This window comes from Vipera berus, assembly GCF_964194415.1.
Source record: "Vipera berus genome assembly, chromosome: 1".
NCBI lineage: Eukaryota > Metazoa > Chordata > Lepidosauria > Squamata > Viperidae > Vipera > Vipera berus.
This window is the reverse complement of record NC_138202.1, coordinates 319924854-319944435: the sequence shown is the minus strand read 5'-3', so window position 1 is coordinate 319944435 and position 19582 is coordinate 319924854. Positions and strand designations below refer to the sequence as shown.

The 19582-nt window shown below is 40.2% G+C and overlaps 2 protein-coding genes across 6 annotated transcripts in view; one reads left to right on the top strand and one right to left on the bottom strand.

The window, feature by feature from the left end:
• Window positions 1-2622: 2622 nt before the first annotated feature.
• On the bottom strand, window positions 2623-18345 carry MRPL2 (mitochondrial ribosomal protein L2). 2 transcript variants are annotated; one of them, XM_081314842.1, is made up of 8 exons: window positions 18325-18345; window positions 16836-16927; window positions 15589-15754; window positions 11954-12095; window positions 11151-11266; window positions 7824-7934; window positions 6222-6295; window positions 2623-3316 (listed from the first exon to the last, which is right to left on the bottom strand). In XM_081314842.1, the coding sequence occupies exons 2-8, from the start codon at window positions 16902-16904 to the stop codon at window positions 3104-3106; spliced, it is 891 nt and encodes a 296-aa protein (XP_081170968.1). In that variant the 5' UTR covers window positions 16905-16927; window positions 18325-18345; the 3' UTR covers window positions 2623-3103. The 2 variants fall into 2 exon arrangements, with proteins under 2 accessions (XP_081170968.1, XP_081170967.1); XM_081314841.1 differs by lacking the exon at window positions 18325-18345 and adding an exon at window positions 17593-17922 and having other exon boundaries at window positions 2624-3316.
• A 446-nt stretch (window positions 18346-18791) lies between these two features.
• Window positions 18792-19582, top strand: part of KLC4 (kinesin light chain 4) — a 62379-nt gene continuing 61588 nt past the window's right edge. For 3 of the 4 annotated variants that reach the window (XM_081318898.1, XM_081318900.1, XM_081318896.1), the window contains exon 1: window positions 18797-18967. The gene's annotated coding sequence lies outside the window, so the exon portion shown is untranslated. Of the gene's footprint in view, window positions 18968-19582 lie in introns of all 4 variants that reach the window. The other variant, XM_081318901.1, reaches the window with a different exon arrangement.

The window sequence follows — 19582 nt, the reverse complement described above, 5'->3', positions numbered from 1 at the left end:
TATCTTGCCCAGGAGCTGTCTCATCCGCTTGTTCTGCGCATGTTGCTTATTATTAAAATAGATACGGGTCCTCCGATAGGACATAATTATGCTATAATCGCTTTTCAAAGGGGGCGGTTAAACCCAGGTTCTTGGAAAGAGATCAAAGGGAGCTTAGTGCCGAATTCTTCTTTAGGAACGAGCCTCAAATACTTTCTGGGAGTGTAAAATCAGGTTTTTTCCCCCCCTGTTATGCATCGTCCTTTATTTCTTTTTAAGGTTACTAATATGCGTTTGAGCAGGAACTCCTGCTAACTGATGTGCTAGTCAGTGTAATGATGTTAATTCACTTTTATCAAAGCACCAACAAGCAAGAGAAGAAACAATGAATGGAAACTAAGCAAGGAGAGAAGCAACCTAGAATTAAGGAGAAATTTCCCAACGGTGAGAACAATTAACCAGTGAAATGCCTTGCTTCCAGACGTTTTGAGTGCCCATCACTGGAACCTTTTAAGAAGAGATTAGACAGCCACTTGTCTGAAATGGTATAGGTCAGGATCTCCTGCTTCAGCAGGGGGTTGGACTAGATGACCTCCAAGATCCCTTCCAACTCTGTTAATCTATGCTCTAAAATGGACAGTGTGCTCAGCACCCACCTCAACAGCAGGCAAGGTAACCACATTTTATTTTAGAAAAAGTGTTAGTAATTCTTTAATGGAGCTTTTAAAAACAAACTAAAGCATTAAAGCTGACAAATATTTTATTTATTTTATTTTAATTCCATTTATATCCCGCCCTTCTCCGAAGACTCAGGGCGGCTTACAAGCTTAGCAGTAGCCTTCATTCTATGTATATGCCTGCTTATTAGGGCTTTCATACACCCCCCAAGCGGCATTATTACAAAGTCAGCTTAATTGCCCCCAACAGTCTGGGTCCTCATTTTACCTACCTCAGAAGGATGGAAGGCTGAGTCAACCTTGAGAAAATAACTTTGAATATATGAATCCTGAGAGGTAGCTGTGGCATCAAAATTAATCCAATTTTTATCACATTAGGTTTTGTGAATCATAGTTCATTGTACCAGACACATGCCATGAGCATAGTCCTGAAAGGACTATATATGCAGCTGTTGTGAGGAAGTCATTAGTAAAAGGACTTAAGAGAGATTTGATAGTATTAGCAACCATTAAGAAAGCAGTCTATGTAGGTAATTTTCCCTTCATGACATACTCTATTCCTGCTGATTTTGTGGACACATCTATGGAAGTGAGTTGCAGCTGCCATTTTCTAGATGCTTTTCAACATTCCAGTCTAGACCTGATATTCCCTGGTGGTTTTGTGTCAAGCACAAGCCAGATCTAACCCTGCTTATTTTTTAAATCAGCCACTATCAGCTGGGTACTGCCACCTGGCTGTATTAAAACATAATTTGCTGTAATTATTGAAATATTTAAATTTTGCACCCGATTTTCAAAAGCTTCAAAAACTTGCAAAACACTAATTCAGCCAATACATTGTTGCAAACACAAGATAGGAATACACAGGTATTGAGACAACTCTTATGCATGTAAGATTTGAAACCAGGCTGTTCTAGAATGATGGGAAGCTGCTTGCAGAAGATGGGGCTTGTAGTTTAACACTTCTGGAGGGGACCATTTTCAGGAAACTGTTCTACACTGTATTGTAGTATATCAATGTGTTGTGACAATGTCACTGCTGATTAAACAATACAATGTTGGGTAATACTGTAGAAATATAGAAAGCCAGCTGGCAATCCAAAAGTACCCTAAAAAAAGTATCCTCCATTGCTCCTATTCCACAGGCGGGGTTCTGATGAGCTCACCCATTAATGGTAGCAAACAATACACAGCAGAATCTAACATTTTAAATTTCCAATAATGCTCTGGGACAGCTTTTCTCAACCAAATGTCCTTCTGACTAGCTGGATTACAACTACCAGGACACACTGGCTGGAAAAATTGGATATCCATTCAGTTAGTCCTTGACAGTTGGGCATACAAATTTAAAATGCTGGCTCATATACAGTAAGTTCATTATTTTAATTCTTAATTTACAAAATGAGATATAACAGTGTCTACCTTTCTTATTTTCTGTTCTGAAAATGCTACCACATAATTCTGGTTTAAAGGAAACTATTGATAAGGATCAGTTTGCTGAAAAGTTGTAGTAGGAAGCATTATTTCAGAAACACTAAGTCCACTAGCTAAGTGGGGAGAGTTATTGCTTATATGTTGCAGGAGTTGGGTATGCCTAGTAGTTTAATAACAAAGACTAGAGGTGACATAGCAGTGTTCCAATATCTAAGAGGTTGCCACAAAGAAGAGGGAATCAAGCTGTTCTCCAAAGCACAGAACAAGAAGCAACCATCCTAGAACTAAGGAGAAATTTCCTAACAGTTAAATTAATCAGTGGTATGACTTGCCTCCAGAAGTTGTGGGTCAGGGGTCTTCAAACTTGGCCCTTTTATGACTTGTGGACTTCAACTCCCAGAATTCCTCAGCCAGGCACGCTGGCTGAGGAATTCTAAGAGTTCAAGTCCACAAGTCCACAAGTCATAAAAGGGCCAAGTTTGAAGATCCCTCTTGTGGGTGCTAATGGAGATTTTGAAGAAGAGATTGGACAATCATTGTCTAAAATGGTATAAGGGTTTTCTGCTTGAGCAGGGGGATGGACTAGAAGACCTCCAAGGTTCCTTCCAACTTTATTATTTTGTTTTGTTATTCTATATAAAATATACTTGGTGTCATGTCTGTATTCAAATTATTGACAGTTATTTTCTTTGTGAGTTTGACAATGTATAGCCAGTTTAATGAGATAATACAAAAAACCATAAACAATTTTTTTCCTAAAATGGACTATAAAACAAGGGAAATCAGTTCTATATTACGACATTCAGAAACTTTTTTTGTGTAGTAGTAGAGTTAAATTGTTTCTCAACAACTCACTAATTCTATATAAGGCTGGACTGTAACTGTATCAGCTTCATACCAAATAAGCTGTTTTCTCAAGAAATTTCGCTAATAGCAAAAAGAAAACAGCAGCTTTGCCAAGTTTGCAGGTGAAGATACACTTTATTTAACAGAATTCTAAAGAACTACTAATGTCAGCCCTGTGCAGCTGGCACTGGCAGGTTCACATAACTTTTTATCGCTGGGAGGGGCCTGATCTTGCGTCCAGCCCATCCCCCTTTCCGCTGCCATAAACCACTGTCTGGTCGCTTTCCTAGCCACCGGTTCCGACCAGCTTTCCCAAGATTTCGTTGGTTGTGTTCAACATTGGAAACTCTTCCCACTGTAGCCATGCATGTTTCCAATACCTGTAAGAAAAAGCGGAATATTCCAGATATTTGTAGGCACCAGACACAATTATTCTATTCTTTGTGCTTTCAATAGCTTTTAAATGTTTAGGTTCATGGGAGAGAAAGTGAGGAAGACTGCATTGAGGACCACTCCAGCTGTACTATCCACTTCTAACCCATCCTCCCTGTGAGAAGAAACCTGGTAACTTGTTTATATAGCCAGTGCTTGTCCGAGGACGTCTCCGTGGTCATGTGGCCGGCATGACTAGATGGCAACGGCGCACGGAACGCTGTTACCTTCCCACCGTAGTGGTCCTTATTTTTCTACTTGCATTTTTACGTGCTTTCGAACTGCTAGGTTGGCAGAAGCTGGGACGAGTAACAGGCACTCACTGTTACGCGGCACTCGGGATTCGACCCGCCAAACTGCCGACCTTCTGATCGACAAGCTCGGTGTCCTAACCCACTGACCCACTGTGTCCCTACATATATATATATATATATACATATACATATATATACATATACATATACATATATATACATATACATATATATACATATATATACATATACATATATATACATATACATATATATATACATATATACATATATATATATATATATATACACACACACACACACACACACACATATATATACATATATACATATATATATCATATATACATACATACATACATACATACACACACACACACACACATTCCTTGATAAGATTAAAAATGCGAATCCCAGGCATGTTAAAATTAACAAACGAATACTGGGATGGAATTAAAAAAACAGTTTTTATTGCCAAAAAATCAAGCTTTCGTTGGCTAACTGCCAACTGTCGTCAGGATGGAGACGCTGGGGTGGGGAGATTGCATTTATACTGTTGGTGTCTGCACTCTGCTCATGGAGCCCGTCACCAATCAGTTTGTTGAGGTCTGCCGTATTTCTTTGAGTTGTCGCGCATCCGTTTTGGGGGGATGTATTTGTCTCTGTTGTTAAAAGTGAATTGCTGATAGTTCCATGTGTTGTAGCCATAGCTCTGGTCATTGCCTGTGTTCTCATGCCAGGGGTCTTAAATGGTTGTTGCTCTTCTTCTCTGTGTTCAACATTGCAGGGTGGTTGTGTGTTGGTGCAATCTTGGATTTGATACAATGAGATACTTTGTGAATGCTTGCGCTGTTTATATAAACATACATACATATATATTTTTGGATTGCTAACAAAGAATTGGATTGCTAACAAAGGGAGACTGATATAGCTATTTCAAACTTATTTGTTCTCATCAGTCAGCCACACCCTTCTGAGATTCGAACCTGGGCTGACTGCACATTAGGCAGTTGTTTTAACCTCTAGGCCACAGGCTCTTTCTCACTTTGTCAGCTGCATCGGGGAGGGAAGAGGCAGGGGAGATATGTCTTGAGTATTTTGAACACCTTGCCAGCCCAAATACGGGTCAAATCTTTTTGCCTGTATCAGCCCAAACTCAGGCCGTCCACAGGTGGTAGTCACAACTGCGAGCTATTAGAAGACAAGAACATTCACAGGTGTGGGCACACATGGCTACACATAACCACGTTTTTAATCTAACAGGGACCGAGGCAATTGCCAGTGACAACACTAAAGGCGGCCGCTTGTTTAAGGAAGCTTGGTTTTCAAACCACTCCTCTATCAACCGGCACACAGACCTCCCCCCTGCATACCAGGCACTAAGGAATTGGGAAGAGGAATGACGTGTGCGATATGAAGGCAAACAGCACAAGCGTTCACAGAGCGCCTCATTGTATCAAATTCAAGATTGCACCAACACACAACCATCCTGAATGTAGAATACAGGGAAGAAGAGCAACAACCATTTAGGACCTCTGGCATGAGAACATGGGCAATGACTAGAGCTATGGCTACAACACATGGAACTATCAGCAATTCACTTTTGACAACAGATACCCAGAGACAACTACATCCCCCCAAAACGGATGCGTGACAACTCAAAGAAATATGGCCGACCTCAACAAACAGATCGGTGACGCGCTCCATGAGCAGAGTGCAGACACCAACAGTATAAACGCAATCTCCCTACCCAAGCGTTTCCATCCTGACGACGTTGGCAGTTAGCCAACGAAAACTTGATCTTTTAGCAGTAAAAACTGTTTTAGTTTTTCTTATTCCATCCCAGTGTTCGTTTAGTTTGTTAATTTTAATATGCCTGGGATTCACATTTTTAATCTTAGCAAGGAATGAATATATATATACTGTATATATGTATGTATGTATGTGTGTGTGTGTGTGTGTATATATATATATATATATATATATATATATATATATATATATATATATACACAGTATATATATATATACAGTATATATATATATACAGTATATATATACAGTATATATATACAGTATATATATATATACAGTATATATATACAGTATATATATATATACAGTATATATATATATATATATATATATATATATATATATATATATATATAGTATATATATATATATATATAGTATACATATATATATATATATATATATATATATATATATATATATATACATACATACATACATACATATATATATACACACACACACACAGTGTATATATTATACTCTGTGTATATATATATATATATATATATATATATATATATATTACACGTACACAGACACACACACGTGATTCAAGCAACACTGCAGGATAACCCAAGTGCCCCCCCCAATCACTTTTCTAAATGTGTTGGAATGTCAGGCCAAAAGAGGCACTGTTTGCAGGGAAGCACTGATGAAAAAAGCAAAATAGATGATGCTGTTCCCCATCAAGACAATTCTAGGTGTTAAAGGAGCCTAGCTTTTTATCTTCACTAATATTCCCAAACTCTAAAGGGCTTACCTGTATTTGCCTCTTGGAAGGCAACTGTATAATGACTGTTCCATTCATTTTCCTCAGTAATACCCCACAGGTGCCTAAAAAAGAAATTATCAGCCAGACTGCAATGTTCTGACTAAACACCACACTGAAGACCAGCAGAGAAATCACTAGACTACTTTTTTTTTTCAACCTATTCCAATAGAAACAAAAATCTGGGATCTGCTATAGGCCAGTTTTGCCTGATGTGATATCCTAAAACTGCATTGGCAGCCATCATACAAAGTTAGTATCAGGCACCAACCGCTTAGCATTTGAGGCTGGAGTCATTACTTAAACTCTTGTAGTCAGTCCATTGTGTTGAATAGGAATACATTTGGATGATAGTCTGAAACTAGACTGAGCGTAGCATCAAATTAATACCGTATTTTCCAGCGTATAAGACGACTGGGCGTATAAGACGACCCCCGACTTTTGAGAAGATTTTCAAGATTTTTCGTCTTATACGCCGGAAAATACTTACATGCCAGTTGCCAAGTGTCCGACACAAGCCCGATTCAGACCCGTCTGATGCAGATGGTGCAAAGCTCTGCCGGTTCCCGCCCGACGCCGGACGGCTCTGCCGGTGCCGCCTCGAGAGGGAAGGGCGTGAGGCGCCTGCCACGGCTCCCCGAGGACTCCTTAGAAGCCGGGGAGCGTGCGCGTGCGCAGGACTGCCCTGCCGGCTCCCGCCCGACACCGGACGGCTCCGCCGGTGCCGCCTCGAGAGGGAAGGGCGTGAGGTGCCTGCCACGACTCCCCGAGCACTCCTTAGCAGCTGGGGAGCACGCGTGTGCGCAGGACTGCCCTGCCGGCTCCCGCCCGACGCCAGCCTGCCCTGCTTCCCACACAGTGAGAGGGGAGGGCGTGCCTTCCCGGGCTCGTCGACTTGCGGCCACGCCGGAGCCGAAAGGGGATTTTCCTTCCACCCACCCTTTGGAATAAACGCAAGAGCTCCCGGGGTCTGGCGTTTGCAAGGGGGAGGGGAAGGGGCTTAGAGGCTCTTGGGGGTGGGAAGGGAGAGTCACATTGGAGGGGGGACTGGACTAAGGAGGCTTGAAGTTACTTTGCAAGAACGGGGGCGCTCGATTGATTTATGTACTATTTTCCGCCGTATAAGACGACTGGGCATATAAGACGACCCCCCAACTTTTGAGATGATTTTCATGGGTTAAAAAGTCGTCTTATATGCCGGAAAATACGGTACTCTTGCTGTATGCATTGAATGTCTGTTAAACATATCTTCATTTCCAGCATTATCATTGGCATAGATTTACAATCTGAAACACATTCTGAAGATCATGTTCTACAATACCTAATGCTGAATATATTTCACCCTCTATTTAATTAACATAATTAGAATGACTAGCATGAGTGCTGAATGTAACTTGGTGACTGTGTAAACATTCCACATTAACTGAATAAAATGATTTAGGAAGGGTCATGCCTATCTACTGTCAAGGGTTTCTCCTATCTCATTCTGGAATGTGTGGTTTTTATCACTTTTTTATTAGGCATCTAAGCCATGAGTTAATGAGATTTGCTTCAATCCTTCCAAACTGCTTCTGGTTTCTACCGGATCCTGACCTGCTGCTCGGATATACTGTGCTCCTTTCCCAGGATGACTCTCCAAGTTATTTATGAGGGTTCCAAGTGGTAGAGCTCCAACTGGGTAGGCATCCCCATCATTAGCAGAAACTGAAAGACAAAAAAAATAAGAACATTGAATATAGTAGTAGTAGTAGTAGTAATAGGAATAAAACAACTGGAGCACCACTTGAACACCATTGGCATTGACAAAATCACCATTAGTCAATTGCAAAAGGCGACCTTACTAGGAACTGCTTCCATCCTAGTGTGGCCTTACCAAGGCATTGTAAAGTGATATTAACACTTCACGTGATCTTGATTCTACCCCTCTGTTAATGCAGCCTAGAACTGTGCTGGCTTTTTGGGCAGCTGCAGCACACTGCTGGCTCATATTTAAGTGATTGTCCACTAGGACTCCGAGATCTCTTTCACAGTTGCTACTATTGAGCAAGGTACCACCTATACTATACCTGTGCATTTGGTTTTTCTTGCCTAAATGTAGAATCTTACTTTTTTCACCATTGAATTTCATTTTGTTAGATAGCGCCCAGTGTTCGAGTCTGTCCAGATCCTACTTTATCTTAAACCTGTCTTCTGGAGTGTTGGCTATTCCTGCCAGCTTGGTGTCATCTGCAAATTTGATGAGTTCCCCATCTATCCCCTCATCCAAATCGTTGATGAAGATGTTGAAGAGCACTGGGCCCAGAACAGAGCCCTGGGGCATCCCACTACATACTTCCTTCCACGTATATGCAGAACATAACAAATAAATGGGACAGGCTAGAAAAAAAGAAGTGTACCAGGGAAAAATAAATAAAATATCTGCAAAATATTGAAAGGAAGAAATGAAATATTGAGAGGAAGAAATGAACTTAGCTCTCGTGCAGGAGCTAAATAGCAGAAGGGCAGAAGAGGGAGCAAGGAGATGCATCCAAATATGTATCCATTCGTGCACACTTTTAAGGAAAGATGCTTAAACAACAGGATCGCTTAATTTTTTTAAAAAAGTCACGATACTTCTCAAATATTTTTTGATTTGGTCTACAAATCTGAGTTTGGTTTTTATGTGCAGACATTTCATTATTTAACTAGGTAACATCATCAGTGCAAGTGAGTGTAAGTTTGTTCTCTGTTTATATACAGTTCTGGTGGGGATATAGTTTTCTCCCAGAACACAGAAAGATCCTGACAACCACTATCAAGACTACATCTCTTAAGAGAAGTTGACAAAAGGAAAACAAAACTCCAAACCAAATTGGTCAAGCTAAACTCCAGAAGCAAAGAGATATCTAAGTGGGTAACTAACACATCCAGCCACCCATTATCCTCAAGGAAATATCTCAACTATAACATAGAGCATTCTGTCAAACTGCCAGCCCACGGCCGGATGCAACATCCAGAAGCCGCACCCACCCTGTTGCCGGCAATGGCAAAACAGTCCAAATACGTCTCACGATGTCACGTGATGTTGCGAGTTTGACATGTCTGACATAGAGGATGTCAATCAGTTAGAATTCTTTGCAGTCTGGGAAGCAGCATTTAAAACCACAGGACTTGCCACAGAGACCCAAGAAAACATTTAGCACTGATGATGTTATCTAGTTTGATAATGAAACATCTGCAAGAAAATAACTGAGGTCAGAAAGCCGCAAGAACTCCACAGTTCAACTCTGAGCTACAAATATTCTCTTCTGAGTAAGAAAACATGGCAGACATCATACTACAGACCAGAAGAAAACAGAATCAGAACCAACTCAAAGCAGCACTTTGAGGCAGGACAGAGCAGTACTCAAAAACCTAAAGAATGACCGAAACTATTATCTTCTCAACAGGCAAAGGCCATACCAGAGTTATCATGGATACTTATAGAAAGCTGAAGAACTACTGGAGGACAAATAAACCTACATCCCATAAACACCAATTAAATCCAGAAACTGGATAACCAGATCAAGAGAACCCTTAACAACCTAACCAAGAAATGTCAAATCACAAAAGAACAGTGGCAGGATATTCCAGAATGGTATTAAAACTTGGGTTTGCTTTTTGGCCTGGGGCCCGTAGGGGCTGCTCACCATAAGAAGACCTCATCTTACCACCATCCCTCTTTTTGGTTCTGCTTTTTTGCATATTTTAGAATTTTAATGTGCATAATTTTAAATTACTTTTTATTTATCTTTTTATGATTTGTAAGCTGTCCAGAGTTGCCTTATGGGCGCATATAAATTTAATAAATAAATTACACAATACCAATATATCACCTTCATTCATAGATCCAGAACAAGCCAAAGAATCCATTACAGCAGTATTACACAACACCCTGGCCTAGCCAAATACAATAATGCTGAAATACCCAGATTCATGGATCTCATCAACCTTTGCCTCACAACGTATTTTCAGTTTGATAGATAAATATACCAACAACTCTCAGGAAATCCAGTAGGATCCCCATTCTCAAAATTCATAGCAGAGACTATACTGTAGCATTTAGAAACTACAGCACTCTCGTACACAAAACCAAAAGTATGGATCTAATATTTAGGCAATATTTTGCCATAATAAAAAAGGAACACCCAGAGAACACACATGAGATAATCAACAACATCTTCAAAGAAATATAATGATAAAGAAAACAACAGCACACAATCTTTCCTGGATATGCTCATCAGCAGAGGAAATGATAGCAAATTAGAAATTCAAGTCTATCAAACACTATTCACATTAATGCTCCATTACCAATGTAGTAACCCACCCTCTCGTAAGAGGTGCTGTGTAAGAACATTATTCAGACAAGGGCAAACACACTACAGCAACCCAGACCACCAGAAATTGGAAATAGATAACCTATACAAATAACTATACAACATCTTCAAAAAAGTGCAAAACCATGAAAGTTTTATCAAGAAGTGCCTGAACACACAACCTAATAAGGCACAACCAACACAAACTATGAAAAGGATAACACTTTAAACGTGTCAGAAACTACAAAAAGACTGTTAGAACTACATGGCATCACTGTAGCGCACAACCCTAAGTTACACACACACACACACACACACACACACACACACACACACACAGATTCTATTAGTCTACAACATCATCCTTAGAAAAGTAGACTACAGCCAATCCTTCAATATTAATAAAAATCAGCTTGCAATGTGATGTCAAAAGCCTGTCTCAAAATTCTTCTTTGCTTAGCTTTAGGTTGCCATATAAGATAATCATAAATTGGGAGTATCTTAGCAACATTTTAGAGGAAGTAATATATTTTGAAACCTTGCCATTCACATCTTTAGTAGCTTAAGTAGCATTTCAAATATTTACCTGCCATCCTTTCTATTTTTCCTGAAGTTTTGATAATGTCACCAGCCACCATATTTTCAGTTGCAATGATCCAGCGTTTCCGCTTCTCTCCAGCTACTAGAGCTATATGACCTGTTCTTCATAGGGAACGGGGAAAAATCAATAAAAGGTGAACAGTTTAGTGTATTAGCTTTACTCAGAATAAAAAGTAAACCAGCTGGGCAAGAAAGATGTCAAAACATTTTTTGTTCAGAGATAAAAATCTATCAGCATTATGAGCTAATCAGGCAGATTGCTTGCTTCTCAGTGAGATTTTGGAGGGAGAGCTGCAACCCAATCCCAGTTACATCAAGACTTTTGATTTCCATTCCTAAAGATATTCCTAAAAATAGCTTCTTGATATGAACCATGGAATAACCTATTTAGACAACAAAGTGAAAAATAGCTTCTTGATGTGAACCAGTGGTCTTTCTCTGTTTTTAAAACTACACATCTTCCACCAGCTATTATTTCCTAATGCTTTATTTCATTAGTTTTTCTATAGTAGTTTGTGTTCCTTACAGTGATCAGTTATTTTTCCAAATGTTACTTAACAAACTCAATCTTGATAGTGTTCTTTTCAGGGGATTATCTTTTCTCCAGGGCTTTTTCATGCTAATAGTTCTGAATATTGTTTTTTTAAGACTATCAAGTTGCTCTGAATCTACAGATACTTCCTTTATGTTTGGTTGTTGCTGTCAAGCAATAGTATTTACAAAACTAAAGTGAAACTGAAACTCAACAAACCTTCAATCTGCTTGTCAACTCAATTGACTGTTACTTACCTACATGGATCGTATCGGACCAAAAGCACTTTTTCCTCAAATGGACTTGGCTGTGCTGCATCTGGATAACGCAGTCTTTGGAAATCAATCATACGGTAGCATTGTTTATTTCCTCCTCCAATTCCATGCACGCGGATACGACCTTATGGCGGAAACAGCACTTTTTAACCATCATGTATTGCACTGAAACACTATATTCCAGCTGCAAGATTTCTTTTTAAAAAATGATAAAAATTTCAAAAGTGCATGAAATCACTGAGCTCTCATAAGATATTCAAGCAAGAATATAATAATTTCACAAAATTTGGCAATTTTACAAGAAATTTTGGAAAACCTATAGATGGCATTCCATGAAGATTTCTGGAAATCATGTTGCCAATCTCTGTTATATCAAATAAATGATTAAAATGATTAAAAATTAATCTCAGAAAAATCTCTAGCAACCCTACTTTTATTATAAATTATAGAGACTAAAGATAAAGCCCAAAATGTCTATTGTTTTATGTTGGAAAAAATATGCTTGCTTTTGAATTTATGTTAATCTGGAGAAAAAGATAAAACAAAAAGCTCAAAATATTATTTGGTATTACCTTTCCTACAAGGCATAATTTTAAAAGTTTTATATCTGTTCCTTGCTTATCAATGAGCTTGGTTAGCAACCATTTGCAAATACGAGAGTTATAAACAATTCACTTTCTCACCAGTGTTCACATTTACATCAAATTTCATGCACCTGACAACAATGCACATCAGAATGAGAGTAATGCTGGCACAATATTAACTGAATGAGACAACAGCAATCAGTAATCTTCACAGCATCATCTCTCTGTCACATGTCCATGCTTAACAATCAAATCATTGGAAGGAAGCTCAGTCACTAACCGGGTTGGGTACACATAAAGATCAAATATAAAAATCATAAAATATAATTATATTCATTTATATAATCAACATGTGACTCAGGGCAAAGTACATAAATAATATACTTCTGGGTTCAGTTCAAAGTGCTGGTGATGACCTCTAAAGCCCTTCATGGAATGGGACCAGTTATTTCAGGGATTACCTCTCCCTGCTTACAACTATCCATTCCATCAATTCTGGCAAGGGAGGCATGCTCAGGTCCTATTTAATAGGGAATGCAATCTGGCCAGCCCAGGAAGAAAACTCTTACTTCATGGCACTCACCCTTTAGAACATCATTCCCCCAGATTGCCCTGACACTACCAGCCTTTCATAAGCCCTTGAAGATATGGCTTTCTCACTGGGCTTTAAGATCCATGTGTGCAGGAGAGCCTTGTACAGTACTTGAGTGTTGATTACTGTTTTTATACCTTAGCCTTAATTGTGTTCTATGGGGTTGTTATAGCATATAACCTTTTCATATTGTATTTCTTTTTTATATTTAATTGTTGTAAGCCATGTAGAGACATCTGAGATGGACAGCTCCTTTAATTAAAATAAATAAAATTATAAATTCAATTAAAAACCTATCTATTGTTAAAGACTATTTTTGCTTTGCCAGATAGATAGCAGTTTTCATGTGGCTGAATATTATTTGATCAGCTGAATCATCTTCTATTTTATATAGTTCTTTTATTATAAAGTGATAGTTAACTATAAACTGTCCTCATTAATATGCTTTAGAAGTATGAAATCTAAATCTTCAAATAAATGAACATGAATGCTCACAGAACATAGAATACTGTAGTACAGGGCTTTTCAACCAGTGGTACGGATACCACCTGTGGTACATTGGCACCTGGCAGGTGGTACGTGACCATCCTAGAAAAGTGGTAGCAGGGGAGGGGAATGAGCTGAACCGGTGGCAGCACCGCACAAGCCTGAGTGAGAGATGGCTGGAGCTGCAGGGCTGTCAGGGCTCAGCAAAAGCGCCAGGTTCAGTGCTTCTTCGGAGCTGTCAAGGCTCAGTGGAAGCGCCAGGATCAGTGCCAGGCTCCAACTGGAGCTCGGTGCTGATCTTGGCGCTTCTGAGCCCAGAAGAAGCGCCGATCAGCTGGAATGTTGCAGCATCTCCAGGATCTTGTGATTTACATTCAGATGCTTGGCAACTGATTCATAAATATGATGGTCACAGTGTCCCAGGGTCATGTGAAGTGACCAAAACCTGCTGCAATCACCCAGCAGATGGGGAATAAAAACCAGACACCCCCCATCCCACCCCTGCTGCCAATCCTCAACAGAAATGTTCACAACAATGAAAACCTCGGACAGGAGGAAAAGCGCCGTCAGGCAGGCAGGTGTCTTGCTCGGCTGTGGCTTGGGGGGCACTTTTTTCAGTGCCATTGTAACTTCGAACAGTCACCAAGCAAACTGTTGTAAGTCGAGGACTACCTGTACTTCATCACTTTTTCCCTTTTTTTGGTCAAGTTTTTGACACCTTGCTAAGCAACTGGTGGTACTTGGATGTTACCATATCCTAAAAGTGGTACAATGGGTGAAAAGGTTGAAAAGCCCTGCTGTAGTATATGAACTCTAAACATACCATTTTGTGAATGCCATGGCACTACACACAACCTCTCTCACAAACATGGATTTTAAGCCATCAAGAACATTATCCCTCATGTTCACACAGCACACCTTGCCACTTGTTTTTGTAACTCACTCATAATATATACCTGCAAATCAATGGCACAGCCATACAAATATGACTCCATAGTATGACAGAAATGCTCAACTGACAGAATTAAATCAGAATGAACTACCTAATGAGATCAATAGACAAATCAATAGAACTGGATCAATTCTCATGGAGGATTTATTAAAAAAACCAATCTCCCCAGGAATTCCATTGGCTGTTATCTAGAGTTCACAGGTACACACATTATTAATAAGCTATAACCAATATTTGACAATGAGTGTATTTTGTCAGACATTGGATGACAGATCCATACATACAGATAACCACCAAACCTGCAGCAGATTCTCAACGGAACAAGAAATAGCATAGCAATGAGACAAACAAGGAACAAGACCCTGCAACAAATCAAGATGTCTATTTTTCCTCCATATTTACACCACCAGCATTATCATAAATCCCATCAACTTCACATACATGTTAAGAGACCCCCTTCGTGTAATTTTCTTCTAAAGTAATATATACCGTTATTTGCAGTGCTCTTCTGAATTCATTGTAGGACCAAACAAGCAATGCTTTGCACAAAATAATACTCACGACATCAAGAATTAAAATAGGAACAAAGTAATACTTGAGCATTTCAAACTTCTAGACATTCCATTCTAGATATCAAAGTGCTCATTTTGGACACAAGAAATTTCACTAGTGCAATCAAGCAAAAGATTATTGAATTTTCAAGACATCTGAAAATGTTTCAAAAAACAATGGATTTATAACACATTATAATCATTGACACAATACTTGTTCCAATGTAACTGGCATCAGCATAACCATCCAACCGGTAACTTTTGCCCTCTTCTCCTTTCCCTCCTCCCAGTTTAAATCCTACAACAATCTGACACTCCTTTGCATCTGATGAAGTGAAAAAAACCCTATAGGGACAGAATTGCAGTTCAAATCCTACAACAATCTGACACTCCTTTGCATCTGATAAAGTAAAAAAAAACCTACAGGGACAGAATTGCAGTTCAGAACATACCTGTGTGATCTCGACCTCCTGTCTTTGTTGTGGGAATGGGCTTAATGGTATACTTTGTCCTGCATTTCCATAGAGGATCTCTAGCTAACACAGAGGTAGAAGTACTGATTTCACGGGATGCACCAAATTGGCTAATAAGATAAAGAGCACGGAAAGATGCAGGGATCTAGTAAAGGCAAGCAAAGCAAACAGGATATTATGAATGGTAAATTTTTAACTACAGGGGCATAACTGGATATAACATGAACCAAAAGTTTTCATCTTTGTGGTTTAATGTTTTAGAAAATATACGTTCAAATACAGCGACAGTTTAGCAGCAAAGTTCTAAAACATTTTGCTATATGTTAAATATGAAGCCATTTTTGCAGATTTCCTGCAAAACACAAGCTGCTTCCTCTAAAATTCACAGCATATAATAAGAATATCCAAAACTAAAAATGTTACAATCAAAATAGATAAAGGTAAAGGTAAAGGTTCCCCCTCACATGCGTGCTAGTCGTTTCCAACTCTAGGGGCTGGTGCTCATCTCCGTTTCAAAGCCGAAGAGCCAGCGCTTGTCCGAGGACGTCTCCGTGGTCATGTGGCCGGCATGACTAGATGCCAAAGGTGCACGGAACGCTGTTACCTTCCCACCGTAGTGGTCCCTATTTTTCTACTTGCATTTTTACGTGCTTTCGAACTGCTAGGTTGGCAGAAGCTGGGACGAGTAACAGGCGCTCACTCTGTTACGCGGCACTCGGGATTCGACCCGCCAAACTGCCGACCTTCTGATTGACAAGCTCAGTGTCCTAACCCACTGAGCCACCGCGTCCCTCAAAATAGATACCTGATTATTAAAACCAAATAAAATTAAGATGTTCACCCTACTTAAGTGTTTAAATCAGGAGCACTTATTTTACATTGAAGGAGGAAAGGCAACTGCAAATGTTTAGAAATATTAACACACATGTAAACGAAGACCGTGTCTTGAAAATTAAAGCTTAGTTCAGGCCTTTATATGGCAGGAAAAATAATTAAGATGGTGTAAAATCTACCAAGTAATTCTACTCAGAGAGAATAAAAGCAAAATAAAAGGATAGCATTAAGTTTCTATCCCATTTTTTATCTTATCAGTTTATATAGCTGCCTTGAGCTCATATGCGAGTGATATTAGAGATATTTGCTTGGAGGAAGAGCACTAGTACAAGAAGATCCAGAATCCTGTATGATTTATAATCCATATGGCCAAAACAGCAAAGTAAATATACCTGTGGAAAATGAGGACTTGAAGACAGCAGCAGGGAACCAAAGGGGCGGATCAAGTTTGATATTGCCATTAGGAATAACTACTTGTTCTCTGCTGCAGACAGAAATAAGACAATGTACATTAGAGTTAATACATACATCTTAACCCTTTCATTCATAAGCAAATCTACATCTTCAATTCCTTCCATATATTCATGATTTTCACACAATCAGACTACTTTTATTCAGCTCTATCAGGCTTCCCCCTTTCTCTTAGTTTGATATAGAACACATAGGTAGCTGGAACTAACAGCCCGTTTTGTTAATGAATGCATTCATAAAGAATTGTATTATTAGTGCATAAGCAGGGGAAATATATTTTATATTTGTAATATTTCTGTTTGACAGATTGCTGTACAGGACAATTGCAGAGGATAAACTCATTGCACCCTAAAAGGCAGATTTGAAATAATAGGTTATCCTTAAATAATTTTGTAGATGATAGCGGTTATATCTGCAAAAAATACATTTCGCTGCCATCTTTCTCATTTTATTTAGCTGAAGTCAGGAGGCACGGTTTCTGTTTATAGTCATAGATCATTGACTCCACTGACTTTGTATTAATTTCGCCCTCTCCGCTAAAATCACGCACAGAATGAGTTGAGAGGATATTTTTATAACTTTAAAATATTATAAAGCAATCCTCTTTTTGGATGCAGAAGGAATATTCCGGTAATAATATTTTCCTTTGGAGCAATGAAGTTTTCCGCCTGCACTTACCCAGAATCGCACTTCAGAGCGCAGCCATATCGCGTCTCGTTCTGTCCTCCCCAATCGGGAGCATGCGCACCCTGACCCGGAAGAACCGCTATGAAGAAGCAGAAAGCTTAGACTACCCAGCTGGTTTTCGTGTAAGACTTTATAGACGCGATCTGGCTTTCACAAGCTTGGTCCCCAGATGTGGCTGGGCTGCAATTTTTATCGTCCCGGCCAGGTTGATCTTTTAGCGAACTACCCAGAACTATTCGGTTTATTAAACCTTATTTGCCTGGATGTGTACCATAAAGGGTTTTGGTTTTGTTCTCCGGCGTAGAATTCCTCTGCCTATTTGGCGGACAGAATTTTCGGAAATGAAGTTTCCGATCTCCTACATCGGAAACAGCCTCGCTTTAATTTGTTACAATTAAAAGACAACGTCACGCATTCGACAGATTCTCCTTGGCAGATAGTCGTTTGACAATAAGATCCTTAGTCGAGGCTAGATTTTATTGCAGTCGCACTGGCTCCTTTGGCAGTAAAGTTCATGCCCCCCCGCCCGCAAAAGCAGCCAATTCTTTTTTCCCCCTGAATCAACTTTAAGGGCAGAAGCAGGGCACTACCTAAGGTAGGTTGCAAAAGTCCTCGCAATCGTTAAGATAGCGGTAAACCTTATTTACAAGTTCTAACGCTTTACTACACTCTACGAACGGTATGGAGTTTTGCAGCCCGGAGCCAGTAATTGGACTCACAGACCTCGTTACCAGCCTTGAGAAAAGACGGGTTCAAAGTCTATCCATGTGGTCGCTACGGGTTGATGGCACATAATCAATCAACCAAAGTCTAGCTCAGTGTTTTTCAACATTGGCAATTTTAAAATGTGTGTATGTTCAAGTTGCCAAAGTTCAAAAATCACTAAAATAGGTCATTACATCACGTAACGTTCGACGCCCTCTCCCCTCCTCTCCACCCTTAAAGGGAAAAAAAAAATCAGTTATCCAGATGCATTTCGGGACACGACCCGCTAGGGCAGGGGTAGGCAACCTCGGCTCTTTTATGACTCATGGACTTCAACTCCCAGAATTCCTGAGCCAGCCAAGCTGGCTCAGGAATTCTGGGAGTTGAAGTCCATGAGTCATAAAAGCCGAGGTTGCCTACCCCTGCGCTAGGGAGAGGCGGCCATATTGGACTTAAAGGGGCTGCGGCAAAATGGGGTGGAGCCAAAGTGGGAACTGTTTTCTTCTTTCAGAAGAGGCTGGAGCGGCTCGGAGAGACCGGGAGTCTATTAAGCGCATGCGTGCTTTCTCCTCCTCCTCCTCCTCCTCCATCCTCTGATTCTTCTTAAGAGACCCGGAGGAGGCCCAGGTAGGAGCTATTCTCCTACAGAGGCGGGGACGTGGTGAGTTATCCTCGTGGGAAGCGCCCATCTTGGCCCGAGAAGCAGCTAGCCTGACAGCCGATCACAACGTCGGTTAGAGAGGTTGCGGTGGTGGGGCTCCAGAGTCCCCCCCGGGGAGAGGCGGGTGACACTTTCTGGAGAGAGAAAAGCTACAGAAGTGGCTGAAAAATAGCGGTTTTGCATAGGCGTTTATATAATTTTTACACTGGCGTCTCAATTGCTTTATGGAAGTAAATACTATTTCAGTGACCGGACGAACCCATCTGCATTTGAAAAGCCGCCTCTTCGTTCTTACAGGGGAATTAGGGAGGACCCTGAATTTTTGCCCTAGCAGCTGCAGTTGGATGCTGTGGGGAAGCCGGGCGTACATTTAGCCTGGAGGCACACCATTAGACATGGAGACATCCTGTCTCAAATCCTGCCTTTTCTACGCACCACCATCACCACCCACATGCGCACAATCCCTGTGGCCGACTCCTTATTTGTGGTTCAGTTGTCATTGTGTTTCCTTCTGGAAGGGTGTGTCTCTGCACTGCTGGCACAGCAAAAGGCAGGTGCTGCTCCTTTGCTGACAGCGCTTGCCTAATTTGTGAGAGGAGGAGCTGAGCGGGGCCA